Genomic DNA, 14,268 nt, shown 5'->3' with positions numbered 1-14,268 from the left:
TTCACCAGTACTTTAAACATCAGGAGCACATCGGTGGTCTTTGAGGTTTTCTCTTTGTTCCTCCTGGTTTTGAGGATTGAGAGTTTTGCTTGGCCCAGAAGATAATTGCCCAGCACAATAAATCTGTTTCTCTGTCTCAGAGTATACTTAACACCAAAAATAAAGCAAACAGGTGACAATGACAGTCCTATTCTATCAAAGAGTGTCTTGAGAAATGTAAAAAATGGTTTGAGCCTTTTGCAGTTAACAAAAAGGTGAAAGACAGTTTCTCGCTGTTGACAAAACGGACAACAGTCTGATGTTTCCGGTGAAATAATCGATAAGAAGGAGTTGGTGGCGAGAGCCCCATGAAGAATCCTCCATTGTAGGTCGCCAATTCTTTTTTGCAGTGGGTGTTTGTAAAAAGTACTCCACGCTGGAGTTTCAGTCACTCCAACATGCAGTTCTTGTCTCCACCGTGTGTCTGGCAAGTCTCTAAGAAATCTGTAGAAAGTCACCTTAACACACACCTGGTAGAGCTCATTTTTTCCCATCGTGTCATACTGCTTGTCTATTAAGTTGCCAAATCTCAGAATGGAGCCCGGCTGGTCGGTGCAGTCTGTGACGTTGGGCTTGACTTGAATGACGAGCTCCTTCACATCTGAGTTGAAGATCGTATTGTCTGAAGAGACGCTCTGGCACAGTGACCCTGCGCCTAAGGTGACTAAGGCCTCCTTAAACTGGCACAGAAAGTGGTGTATGAGCCGTTCAGACCTCACGCCCAGGACCGATGTGAGGTGTGCTGCAGTGTGCCATGTGCCAGTGTGGTTATTAACAAGATGGCCAATCTTCGTAATTCCACTTTTAATAAGGACTGAGGTGAAATGATATGAGCAGAGCAGAGGAGATTTCAGCACATTATTCCAAATCAGAGGTTCCTCCAAAAAACAATGAAGATTACCGAAAACAAAACAAGATCTCCTAAACTTACTATGCCAAGTAATCAACATGGACTGATAAAATTTTGGCAGAAATGATAAAGTTAGCTTAGAAACATCTAAGAGGAGTAGCTGTTTGTCAAATTTTAACTCGTTCACTTTGTGTAAAAGTACAAACGCCAGGTCTCTCCAAGGCAGGCCGTCTGGACCATAGAACAGCCTCTGCAGCGTCTGGAGCCTGAAGGCCTCGATTTTACTCCTGACGTCAATCAGGCCCTGCCCTCCTTCTGCCACTGGTAGGTGCAGCACACCTCTCTGGACCCAGTGCAGACTGTCCCAAAAAAAAGTAAAGGATGATCGTCTGTACAGATTTGATCAGAGCTACTGGTGGATCAGCACACCTGAGCTTGTGCCAAAACATGGAGGCAATCAAGTTATTCAGAATTAATACCCTGCCTCTACATGAAATGTCCCTCAGAAGCCACTTCCAATGGTTCAGCCTTGCTTGGATCAGATCTGTCCACCCCAACCAATTGTCTACAGCGGTGCCATCCATGCCTAAATACACCCCCAGGTACTTAAAGACATTCTTGTTCCATTGGATGGTCTCAGGAAGAGCCGGAGGAGATGCGAGTCCCCAGTCACCCACCAAGAAAGCATTGCTCTTCAGCCAATTGACTTTCGCTGACGTCAGTCTTTGAAAAGCATCTAAGCAGTTGACCAAAGTGTCTACGTCAGATGAAGAAGACACAAACACAGTCACATCGTCTGCGCAGGCAACGACCTTAAAACATGTAGTGGGGCAAACTGGGATGCTGAGGCCAGAAAGATGACACCTGAGCTGCTCTAGGAGGGGCTCAATTGATAAAGAGTAGAGCCTCCCTGAGAGGGGGCAGCCCTGGCGAATACCCCTGGTGACAGAGAAGGGGGCTGTCAGGGCACCATTAATCTTCAGAACGCCAAAGACATTTGTGTAAAGCATCTCAATATATTTGGAGAAGGAGGACCCAAACCCAAAAGCTTGTAAGACTCTGAATAGATATTTGTGATCCACTCTGTCAAAAGCTTTTTCTTGATCCACAGAGATCAATCCTGCCTTTAAACCAAAAAGCTGTGAAGTCGTAATTAGGTCTCGCACCAGAAATATATTATCAAAGATGGAGCGGTTTGGCACACAGTAGGTCTGATCTGACCTGATGACGCACCCCATTACCCTACGCAGGCGAGTAGCCAGAGCCCTGGACAGAATCTTGTAATCCGTACATAAAAGGCTAACAGGACGCCAGTTCTTGAGGTCAGACAGATCTCCTTTTTTTGGGAGCAGAGGGAGAACAGCCCTTCGACATGATAATGGCAGTTCATTGTTCATTATGCTCTCCCTGAAGACTGCTAATAAATCTGCACCTAATAAAGTCCAAAATGTTCTAAAAAATTCGACCGTCAGGCCGTCTATGCCAGGCGACTTTCCCGTATTTAGTCCGCTGAGGGCTGTAGTTAAGTCCTCCAAGCTGAGGGTTGTATCTAGAAGCTCTTTTTCTGTTTCGGGGATTTGTGGCAGGTTGTCTAGGAGACTCCTGGTCTCAGAAGAATCTTCTGTTGTTTCGGCACAGAACAGCTTTTTATAAAAATCCTGAGCTAGAGCCCTGACGGCCTCAGGCTCCTCGATGATGCGTCCATCCTCATTTTTCAGAGCGTGAATCACTTTACTCTGTGATCTTTTTTTCTCAAGTCCAAAAAAATATTGAGAAGGAGAATCCATTTCAGCCAACTCCTGAATTCCTGAGCGCACAAGAGCACCATGCACCCGTCTGTCCAGTAAGTCCATGAGATCTTGTTTCTTTGTCTTTAAATTCTCAAAGACACCATCGTTGAATGAGCTTTCTAAAGACGAAGAGAGTTCTAAGATGTCTTCCTCCAACTCTGCCATTGCCTTCCTCATATTCTGAGTTACATTTTGTGTGTATTGCTGACACAGCACTTTGATTTCAGTTTTGGAACAGACCCACCACTGCCGCAGAGATGAAAAAGAAGATGTTGTCAATCTCCACCTCTTCCAGAAGAATTCAAAAACTTCAATGAAGCGGACATCTTTCAGTAGACTGTTATTGAAGTGCCAGTATGACGGAAAAGAAGATTGAAATGGAAGAGAAACTTTGAGAAGGACAAGACTGTGATCAGAGAAGCCAGAAGGATGAATGGAGCAGTTCGCTATGAGATTGCTGTGGTGATTCAAACAATACACCCTATCTAGTCGCGCCATGGAGATCGAGCCCGCCGAACCCTTCACCCACGTGTACTGGCGAATTCCTGGGTGTAATGCCCTCCAGACATCAAAAATGTCGGCCTTACTGAGGACTGACTTCAAGTGAGCCGCGGAGCTGGGGTGAGGCTCCAGGCCATTTCTATCTAACATGGCATCATCGGTGCAGTTAAAATCCCCCCCCCCCCACAAAAACAAGATCTTCATCTTTGCACAGCAAAAGCAAGTCATGGAGCAATGAGAAAAACTGCAACCGCTCTCTGCCTTCATTGGGTGCATAAACATTTATAAAGACCCACGTTGTGCCCGCTAAGCTGGCTTCCACTTTCAACAGTCTGCCTTTAACCACCTCTGTCACACTAGTCGAGTCGGGTGAGAAAAAAGTAGAAAAGAGAATGGCGACCCCGGCACTAACACTTGACCCGTGTCTCAAAAACACCTGCCCTTGCCACCCTCTGTGCCAGTCTGCTTGGTTAGCAGGGTCTGTGTGAGTTTCTAGCAAAAACACAACACCAAGCTGTTTATTAAGCAGATAATCAAAAACGGCGACCCGCTTGTTGTAATGTCCACATCCATTGATGTTAAGAGTGCCAAAGTTACACAAAGGCATCAAAAAGCAAAAAAGAAAAACAGTCACCAAAAACAACTTTAAAAAAGACATGGAAGGACGTGTCCAGCAGCGCATCATACTGGCTTGGGATTTAAGGAGCGTTTCACTCTGCTCATAACATTTTTCAGCCGCAGCGCTTCAGTTCTTTTAAGGCCTAAAACTGTAGCCTGGCGTAGGACCCCCTTAGCTGAGCTCAAAAACAGTTGAAGATCAGGGAAATGGTGACTAACATTCACACCCCTCTTGCCCTCAATAAATTTCACGAAGCGGATTATGCTGTCGTTACTGTAGCCACCACGGAAGCTCAGCTGAGGTGACAGACTGGACCTCACTGATGTCCCCGAGCCACCGCCGTCATCCTGACTCGTTGTACTCGTGTCTGTAGGCACCTCAGGCTCAACCTGAACATTCACAGAGTCGTCAGCTGCGGAGACTGAGCACTCAATTTTATTGTGCTTAACAGCAGCTCCGCTATATGCGGACCCGTCTTTCCTTTTTCTTGTCACGGGCTTTACCCGCTCTGTCTCATTCCCCATTTCTTGAACAGCACTCACGCTGTTATCCGCTGGGGTGCTCATCTTATCGATCGCACCTTCAGCCCTAACATTCTCCTCAACCCCTCGTATCTGTTGTATGGATTCTGCGTCTTTGATCTCAGCGCTGGGCAGAGCCTCGTTATCATGTACGGCAGCCACACTCACAGGCTGCTCAGCGCTGCCACTCGTGTGTGCAGAATTAACAGTAAAATCGTCCGTAGGCATTGATCCGGCCTCGGCCGCAGCGTCCTTCTCTGGGGCGCTCTCACCACTCTGCACGTCTGTAATTGCGGGCTCGGGCTCTGCCACAGCCGCCGGCTCAGCTGCGCCATCATAGCAGATAAAGAACTGCTCTGATCCTGCACACTCTGACCAGGACCCTCCTCCACATCAGAAAAAATGATGGAAGACTCACTGCCTTCATCGTCATATAATATCGAGTAGTCCTCACGGGTACTTTTTGAAATTACGGGTACTTCTGAGTCTGCTGTTACCTCAGAGCGCTTACACTGGTTAGCCTTGTGCCCCACTTGTCCGCACTTAAAACATTTCATGGACTCTGATGATACAAACACCACATAATCAAACCCATCCACTCTGAATTTGAGAGCCACATCGAGTTCACCCTGTAAATCGTTTAAAATCATGTGAACTTGTCTCCTGAAAGAGACGACATGCTTTTAGTCAGGTGATCGACAGCCCAAGGGAATCATTGAAACTTTCGATATGATCTGCCCATATCTTTCAAGTTCTTTAATAAGAATATCATTTTTTTAGAAACGGGGGAGCATTTGAAATAATCACTCTCCGTGCAGGAGTAGAAAGAGGCAAAACAGAAATTAACGTGCCATGAATAATCACACCATTTTGGACAAGAGCATGGACCAAACTCTCATCATTTAGAAAAACAACAACAGTTTTATTCATTCGTGACGCTGAACGGACATTTTTGCAGCCGATTAACTTGCCGACTTCCACTACGCACGTCTCAACAGAGACCATTGGATCAACCAGCAACTTCACGCCATGCCTGCGTGTTAAGTTTTCAAAATTGCACGGCATCAAGCCAGGCGGCGTTTGTCTCGGCGCGGCCATTACGGCCACGCCGCAAATACAATACTGGGGCCAATAAGAAAAACAATATGGAGACAGCAAAAGAACCACTACACTTTAGAGAGATGAAAAACAAAAAATGAAAAAGAATAGGAAACACTCACAAGACGACTCCGCACACCACCACCTCCCGCCAGCAACCCACAGACACGCCCACGACAGACCTACGTAATCGAACCACAGACGGACAGCGAAACAGCATAGATAGATAGATAGATAGATAGATAGATAGATAGATAGATAGATAGATAGATAGATAGATATGAAAGGCACTATATGATAGATAGATAGATAGATAGATAGATAGATAGATAGATAGATAGATAGATAGATAGATAGATAGATAGATATGAAAGGCACTATATGATAGATAGATAGATAGATAGATAGATAGATAGATAGATAGATATGAAAGGCACTATATGATAGATAGATAGATAGATAGATAGATAGATAGATAGATAGATAGATAGATACAGTGGTGTGAAAAACTATTTGCCCCCTTCCTGATTTCTTATTCTTTTGCATGTTTGTCACACAAAATGTTTCTGATCATCAAACACATTTAACCATTAGTCAAATATAACACAAGTAAACATAAAATGCAGTTTTTAAAATGATGGTGTTTATTATTTAGGGAAAAAAAAAATCCAAACCTACATGGCCCTGTGTGAAAAAGTAATTGCCCCCTTGTTAAAAAATAACCTAACTGGTGTATCACACCTGAGTTCAATTTCCGTAGCCACCCCCAGGCCTGATTACTGCCACACCTGTTTCAATCAAGAAATCACTTAAATAGGAGCTGCCTGACACAGAGAAGTAGACCAAAAGCACCTCAAAAGCTAGACATCATGCCAAGATCCAAAGAAATTCAGGAACAAATGAGAACAGAAGTAATTGAGATCTATCAGTCTGGTAAAGGTTATAAAGCCATTTCTAAAGCTTTGGGACTCCAGCGAACCACAGTGAGAGCCATTATCCACAAATGGCAAAAACATGGAACAGTGGTGAACCTTCCCAGGAGTGGCCGGCCGACCAAAATTACCCCAAGAGCGCAGAGACGACTCATCCGAGAGGTCACAAAAGACCCCAGGACAACGTCTAAAGAACTGCAGGCCTCACTTGCCTCAATTAAGGTCAGTGTTCACGACTCCACCATAAGAAAGAGACTGGGCAAAAACGGCCTGCATGGCAGATTTCCAAGACGCAAACCACTGTTAAGCAAAAAGAACATTAGGGCTCGTCTCAATTTTGCTAAGAAACATCTCAATGATTGCCAAGACTTTTGGGAAAATACCTTGTGGACTGATGAGTCAAAAGTTGAACTTTTTGGAAGGCAAATGTCCCGTTACATCTGGCGTAAAAGGAACACAGCATTTCAGAAAAAGAACATCATACCAACAGTAAAATATGGTGGTGGTAGTGTGATGGTCTGGGGTTGTTTTGGTGCTTCAGGACCTGGAAGGCTTGCTGTGATAGATGGAACCATGAATTCTACTGTCTACCAAAAAATCCTGAAGGAGAATGTCCGGCCATCTGTTCGTCAACTCAAGCTGAAGCGATCTTGGGTGCTGCAACAGGACAATGACCCAAAACACACCAGCAAATCCACCTCTGAATGGCTGAAGAAAAACAAAATGAACACTTTAGAGTGGCCTAGTCAAAGTCCTGACCTGAATCCAATTGAGATGCTATGGCATGACCTTAAAAAGGCGGTTCATGCTAGAAAACCCTCAAATAAAGCTGAATTACAACAATTTTGCAAAGATGAGTGGGCCAAAATTCCTCCAGAGCGCTGTAAAAGACTCATTGCAAGTTATCGCAAACGCTTGATTGCAGTTATTGCTGCCAAGGGTGGCCCAACCAGTTATTAGGTTCAGGGGGCAATTACTTTTTCACACAGGGCCATGTAGGTTTGGATTTTTTTTTCTCCCTAAATAATAAAAACCACCATTTACAAACTGCATTTTGTGTTTACTTGTGTTATATTTGACTAATGGTTAAATGTGTTTGATGATCAGAAACATTTTGTGTGACAAACATGCAAAAGAATAAGAAATCAGGAAGGGGGCAAATAGTTTTTCACACCACTGTAGATATGAAAGGCATTATATAGTAGATAGACATTGTGTTGTTTCTAATGCTGCTACTTTTGCTTTGGTTTCTCTGCAGTTTTGCTCGTTTGCAAACAACAATCCCACTTCCCTTCAGCAGTAACTGATTTCAGCTCCAATCTACAATCCTTTTAGAACAATTGTGATGAGAACAGGCCATTTAGCCTGACTAGCTTGTTGATCCTATTCATCAAGTTTCACCAAAATAGCATCAAGTCCAGACTGAAACACCTCTAAAGTCCTCCTCCCTCGCTCTCTTGTTTAATATAACACAAAAAAACAACAACAAAACAAAGTTGTATACAACTGATTGTTTATTATCAATATATTAATCTCCATCTGTTCACCCATTTTCTGACCTCAGAGAACCCCAACAGTTTGATAAACATTAGAATCTCCAACCTGTGTACGGCATCGAGCACTTTGAGGAGATGCTGGAATGAAGCACAGCCTAATGTGTAGTCCCTCCATGAAACATGCATGGGTGGACTGGCTTTCTCCATAAGCTGCACCTCTCTTGCAGAAGTGTGGATGTTATTAAATTGCATACATTTATGTCTACTAGCCATTTTGATGCCACTGTATGGCATTTGTGGTACTTTTTTTTTGGCCACTACCTCAAACCCGATGTGAGGGGGTCTCCTGCTCGTGATCTATTCATCATCTCATTTTATAAAATCCATCAAAACTGATTACTAATGCCTACATGTCTTGTTTTCAATCAGCATTCTAATATGTAAAAAAAGCTGTCACATTAAGCAGTGAACATAAAAACAGTGTTCACCTGCTTCGTGAGATATAAAAAAAAATCTATGAGATTTGAGATACAGCATTTCAGGACAGCCGGAAGCACACAGCCCCACAGCAACCCAGCCAGAACACTTCAAGCTGCTCACCATGCTTTAGAGAATACAGTACAATCTGCCTCGTCACTCCAAACTGCAGAGACAGCAGCATTTCCCACAAAACAGAAATACAAAATCTGCACTATGCAGAATGGACAGGCAAGTTTGGCGTGGCTTCTCGGCCACTATCTCCCCGCTCGCTGTTGAAAGGCAGCATAATTCTTACAGGCCTTCTTCATGTCCGTCAGAAAGGAGGGCACACCGCTCTGTGGAGGCAAGAGAGAAGAGGATCAGCAAGGATCAGCGCCGCTGCTGTGAACACCAAGCAAGCAAGCCACCACACCCCTGCACCAGACTCCGCTCCCCTGGGGGGCAAAATGGGCCAAACTTCAAAGGACTGCCAAATGAAAACAGCTGGACACCCTCCACTTAGGATTCAAAGGCTGCTGCTTGGCAGATGGGGGAGAAGTCAGGAAATCCAAGGATAAAGGTCAAGTCTCTGGAGGAATTGCTTGCTTTTGACACTCTTTCACACTCAAAACTGTGGCTTAAAGGGCATATTTGCAATTCATTATTTTGTGCTCCTTGTGCACTTTAGTGACAACTGATGGAAATGTAAAACGTCAAAACTATCCAGGTGGTTGAACCCTTTGAAAACAGCTCTTGGATGCTGTCATGCGCCTTCTTTCATATGATCATCTGCGCAGAAATTCAATTTGGCGGGGAGCAATAAAAAACTGGCACAGGAGGAGACACCGACCTACCATGCCAAAGTGTCAAGTGTGACATGGCATGTCGCTGACTGGAGATCTTAACAGGTTTGAATGGTTTTCCATGCTTACCTTGTTGGCATAATTCGAGGTGATCATGATTGCGTGCACGTGCAGTCTTGTTTAAGTGATCAACGGTTGGGGGACGTCAGTTGATGTGCTTCATCTGTTGTGGTGGCCAGGGGTTAAACTAGCGCACATATAAAGAGGGCATTGTAAGTGTAGAGAATAAAGAAATGGAGAATGAAAAGTGAGGCCAATGGAGATCAGAAGTGGAGACAGAAAGGAAACAAATGAGGCAAGAGACTAATGGACTGAATTGGTTGTTCTCTGCTTAAGTATGGTTGTTCAAACTGTTTTTTATACAGCTTCAAGTTAATCCAAAATGCTGCTGCAAGACTTATCACAAGAACAAGAAAATAGCAACACATAACTCCAGTTCTTAAACCCTAACACTGGCTCCCGGTTAAGTTTAGGGCAGATTTCAAAATCCTCCTTTTAACATATAAAGCCTTAAATGGCCGAGGTCCAGCTTACTTATCTGAACTTATCATGACTTACAAACCAGAGCACACATTAAGATCTCAAGATGCCGGTCTGCTTATGAATCCAAGGATTAATAAAATAACAGTGGGAGGTCCAGCTTTTAGTTACAGGGCCCCTAAACTATGGAATGGTCTGCCTGCTACTATAAGAGTTGCCCCTTTGTTCTCAGCTTTTAAATCCCAGCTGAAGACTCACTATTTCAGTTTAGCACACCCCGACTAGAGCTGCTGATTAACTGTACAGACTGCATCTCAGTTGTTAGTCATTACCACTAAAACATAAGTAATATGAGAGTTAGAATTTGTTACTGACCCTCACCTATTCTGTTTCTCTTCTCTGTACTCAAATGTGGCACTTGGTGCCACTGCCCGCCTTCCAAGTTGTCTGCCTGCCTAAGGTAAAGTCATCTCTGATGGAGGATCACAGGAATCATTGGGTAAAGGGGTCCTTTCATTAGATTGACTGGTCAGCACTGTCTCAGCCATGGATTGGCCAATAGGGGGAGGCAGCTTGATGGCTGAGGTCTCCAGGACTCTGAACAAATCCAAATCCTATTACGTGATATCATCTACTGTTGAATTCTGCTCTGTACTTGTAATATTACTATTGCACTATTATGTTCTATTGAAGATTACTTGTGTTTTGTTCTGTGTATTGTATTATATTGACCCCTTTTTTTTGACAACAACTTCACGCCCAACATACCTGGAAAGGGGTCTCTCTTTGAACTGCCTGTCCCAAGGTTTCTTCCATTTTTTTCCCTACATGGGTTTTTTGGGAGTTTTTCCACGTCTTCTTAGAGAGTCAAGACTGGGGGGATGTCAAAAGGCAGGGCATGTTAAAGCCCACTGTGGCACTTTTTGTGTGATTTTCGGGCTATATAAAAATAAATTGTATTGTATTGTGTGGCATCCATGAGAGCAGGGGTCAAAACTGCTGAGAGCGGGGGTCTAATGAGAGCTCTGCAGGTACCGAGGGGATGCCCAGGAGTCTGAGGTCAGCGTAGGGACAGAGTCACGTCTGCTGACGCAGAGCAGAGGAAACGTGAAGTTGTTGAGTGAAATGTGACGTGATGATGGAGTGAGAGGAGCGAACACAAAGGCCCTGGTTTTACTTGTCTGGTAAACATAATGGTTGTGATGTGGCTCCATTCACGGGCCGAGGGCCTGCTCTGTGGATAGACTGTTTCTGTTCTGTTTCTCCAATTTGTTACAGCAGGGTTTTATTTAATTGATTTCTGTTTCTATGTATGACAATTCAGTAGTCTCCTGAAGGCTGTTTAAGACCACCTAATTTGCACAGTGACACTTGCTTATGTGAGGAATAAACTTGCACTTTTGGCACTTTTCAATAAGTCTAATCCTGCCGCTGTGTCTCTCCCTCACCTCTGATCCACCTATGAACTACTAGGGCAGGGATCCCCAATCTGGTGAACCCCCACAGAGCTGCTGTCAGGGGGAAGCAACCACGACACATGTCAGAGGCCCTGAGCAGAGTGAGCCTAAAGCTGCGGCAAATGAAATGGAAATCCCTGCAGTGTTCAAATCAAATTGGCGTCGCAAAAGACCAAGACGTCTCATTGAGTCCGACGGATCTGATGCAGAGGCAGATGACGAGGAATCCCAAAATCCAGAAGTAAAATTCAGTAGAGGCACGTTTAACGTTATGATGGATTCCTTCATTTCAGGATTGTCTGGGTGTTTTGAAAGCCTAAACAACATAAGTCGCCTTTTTTTTTGTCCAATTTTAAACTTTAGGAGCATGAGCACGGAGGAGATCTCAGCCTCTTGTGCAAATGTAGATGCAAAATATTCAATGGGTCCGTCACATCATTTGAAAGATGAGGCGATGCACATCAGGAATGAGTATGATGTAGATGTTAAGGTCCGAAGGTGGGCACTGTGATCATTGATATCATATCATGAGATACACATACAGAAATAAAAACGCTGCAAAAAGATACGTTGACTCTGTTAGTAATTTTAATTCAGAGCTACCAGACCCTCCACACATCATGTGACACGACATGTGATACGATATTATATAAATTTAATTACGGTTGTGCGAAATTTCAATGTGATTGACGTTAAGTTTGAGTGTAGCATTGGCACATCACTTGATCAGCTTGGGGAGGCAAAATTTTCATAGTACAGAGCAGGGGGTTCAGGTGCTCAGCCATAATTGTCAGGGGCCCAAAATTTCGAGGTGGTGGGGCTGACCCCCAGGGGGTGTGACATAACAGTTTAGGGGGACTGACAAAGAGGAAGGCTGCATTGCAGTTCACCAAAATAGAGTGAGGTGCATTGTCTGACATTCCTGTGGTGCAATTGGTGTCTTGCTGTGTGCTGTCACTTATAGGGCATTTTTTAGTTTGTGCTCCTGTTCTATGATAAGCATTGCACACACAATTGTCACCTGTGAAAGAGCCGCAGTACTAGGGGGTCCACGCCAACATCTGAGTGTCAGGCATTCCCTAGCAGGGTGACACCTGACATCAAGTTCTGGACTACTGTAGCCATCCGCGGAAACCAATGTGAACAGGCAAAGTACTCCACACCCGTTCTCAGGGGGCTCCTCGCTGTGGGCCGAGCATTATTAGAGGTGAATAAATCTTTTTTAAGAAAAAGGACTTTGGACCTTGAGATGATCCGTAGAGAAGGGCGAATTCTAACACTGATTTCTGTACAATGTCACCGATTTCAAGGTTTGACTGAAATTTTTGCCCTTGTGTTGGGGTGGGTTGCAAGGGGGACTGAATTGGATGTAACACTTGCTGCTTATCCTCGGCCCATCTCTCCTGCTGGCAGGCCCGGCGGTAGCGCAGTAATGTTAACTGTGCAGGTGTCATCGGGGGACGAGACTTGTCAACTGTATTTCATTGCTTAGCGGGGGACTCCATTTCCCCTAAACTCCTTAATCACCGATCGTGTGTCAGTTCGTCTTGGCACTTAATGCTTCATGGGATACCTCAACCCCCAGATGGAGTGTCAAAGCCTCATGGGGAGACAATTACAAGTTTATTGAGATTTATAAAGGTAAATTGCTCAGTTTATATTTTAGTTAAAAGCTTAATTTTTTTTAACTTCAAATTGTTCACCCGCAGTACTGTATGTGGTTCCAAAATGAAAAATTTGACTTCTTCATCTTCAATTGTGATATTACTTTTGTAGGGGGTGCAAACATAAATCAAATATTTTTTGGTACGGGGCATAGAAAAGGATGGGAATCACTGTACTAGGGGCTCCAAACAACATTGGAGTGTGGGGCATTCCATGGCATGGTTACACCTGACATCAAGTTCTGGACCCCAATGTGAACCTGCAAAGTGCACCATGCAGAATAAATCAAAGTGCTGCATCATGAGATCTTCCTTCAGCTCATTAAATAAACTGCTGAATTGGAAGAGTTCACCTGGGGTGCCAATGCATTACTGGGCACACTCATCCAGCCAGTTCAGAATTTACAGGTAGCCTCAGCTTAATTCCTTTGGCATGTAGGGGGGAAAATCAGAGAACCCACATAGACACAAGTAGAATGTCCACATGCCATGTAGGGCTCAAAAGCGAGATGCTGGATCTGTGAGAGAGTAGCCATATGCAATGCCTCTCAAATGACGAGCAAATTATTGTTGTACAGCGTCTATCTAAACCATTCACCACCTTGGAAGTTGACAATAATTTTAGCAAAAAAAAAAAACGCCTGCGTTTTGCACATTGTGGACATTCGACTGAATGATATGACATGTGGATTATGTAAGTAAAATGAGATCTATTCATGGAAGTTTTTGACCAGGTTTCCAGCATTGGTCACCATACGCTTTCACTCAAGCATAAACTTTTGTTATTTCTGTTCTGCATGAAAACATGAGATTCAAATTTTTTCTTGGCCATCACTACATGGGGTCAGTAAAATATAAAAAATATATAATGTTTGACTGGAGGAGTCCTTTAAAGAATGTTTTTTCTGTTGATCAGTGTTAAAAGCCAAATTTAAATCCACTGATTTAATGTTGCAAAAACATAAAATAGGAAAACTTCCAAAGGGGGGTGAAGCTGTATATGGAGCGTCTCGTAGTACCCATAACCACATGACACTACGACACAAAACTAAACAGCACAGCTGGCACTTAAGGCGAAGGCGTCACAAAATATAAAAAAAATATATAAAAATATATAAAACTGGAAGTGGACTTTGTGGTTTCTTTCTACTGACCTTGGCTGCCCAATTTATAAGCCACGATGGGATCATCCCTCCGGGGTTATCAAAGTAGTTCATGTATACTGCAAAAGAATAAAAAAAAAAAAAAGACACAGATAAAATCATCCAGCCATGGCGGCCATTGTCACTAATCAAATTTGGAGTGGCTTGCCTCCAGTCCCAAAGACCTGCATTTTACACCAATTAAATGTAATAAGTGTGCCCAGGGTCACTTCTTGTCCAGCCTCGAGGGGCCAGACGTGATTCTCAAATGCGGACCACCCGTTAAAAAGTGTGTAGTGAGTAGCGGTGAAATCCTGCACTGCAAAGGCTCCGCCCACAGGGCTGCTTTCCTAAACT

The 14,268-nt window shown here is 43.9% G+C and overlaps 1 protein-coding gene across 1 annotated transcript in view; it reads right to left on the bottom strand.

Annotated features, from left to right (window-relative positions):
• Nucleotides 1-7,846: 7,846 nt before the first annotated feature.
• pctp (phosphatidylcholine transfer protein) overlaps nt 7,847-14,268 on the bottom strand; it is a 42,412-nt gene continuing 35,990 nt past the window's right edge. The window contains exons 5-6 of the mRNA XM_028819232.2: nt 13,924-13,991; nt 7,847-8,661 (exon numbers count right to left, since the gene is read on the bottom strand). Of these exons, the coding sequence (XP_028675065.1) occupies nt 8,581-8,661; nt 13,924-13,991 (149 nt within the window). The 3' untranslated portion in view covers nt 7,847-8,580. The remainder of the gene's footprint in view (nt 8,662-13,923; nt 13,992-14,268) is intronic.

Source organism: Erpetoichthys calabaricus, chromosome 14 (genome assembly GCF_900747795.2).
Source record: "Erpetoichthys calabaricus chromosome 14, fErpCal1.3, whole genome shotgun sequence".
NCBI lineage: Eukaryota > Metazoa > Chordata > Cladistia > Polypteriformes > Polypteridae > Erpetoichthys > Erpetoichthys calabaricus.
The sequence above is the reverse complement of the archived record's forward strand: the minus strand, read 5'-3'. Positions and strand labels throughout refer to the sequence as shown.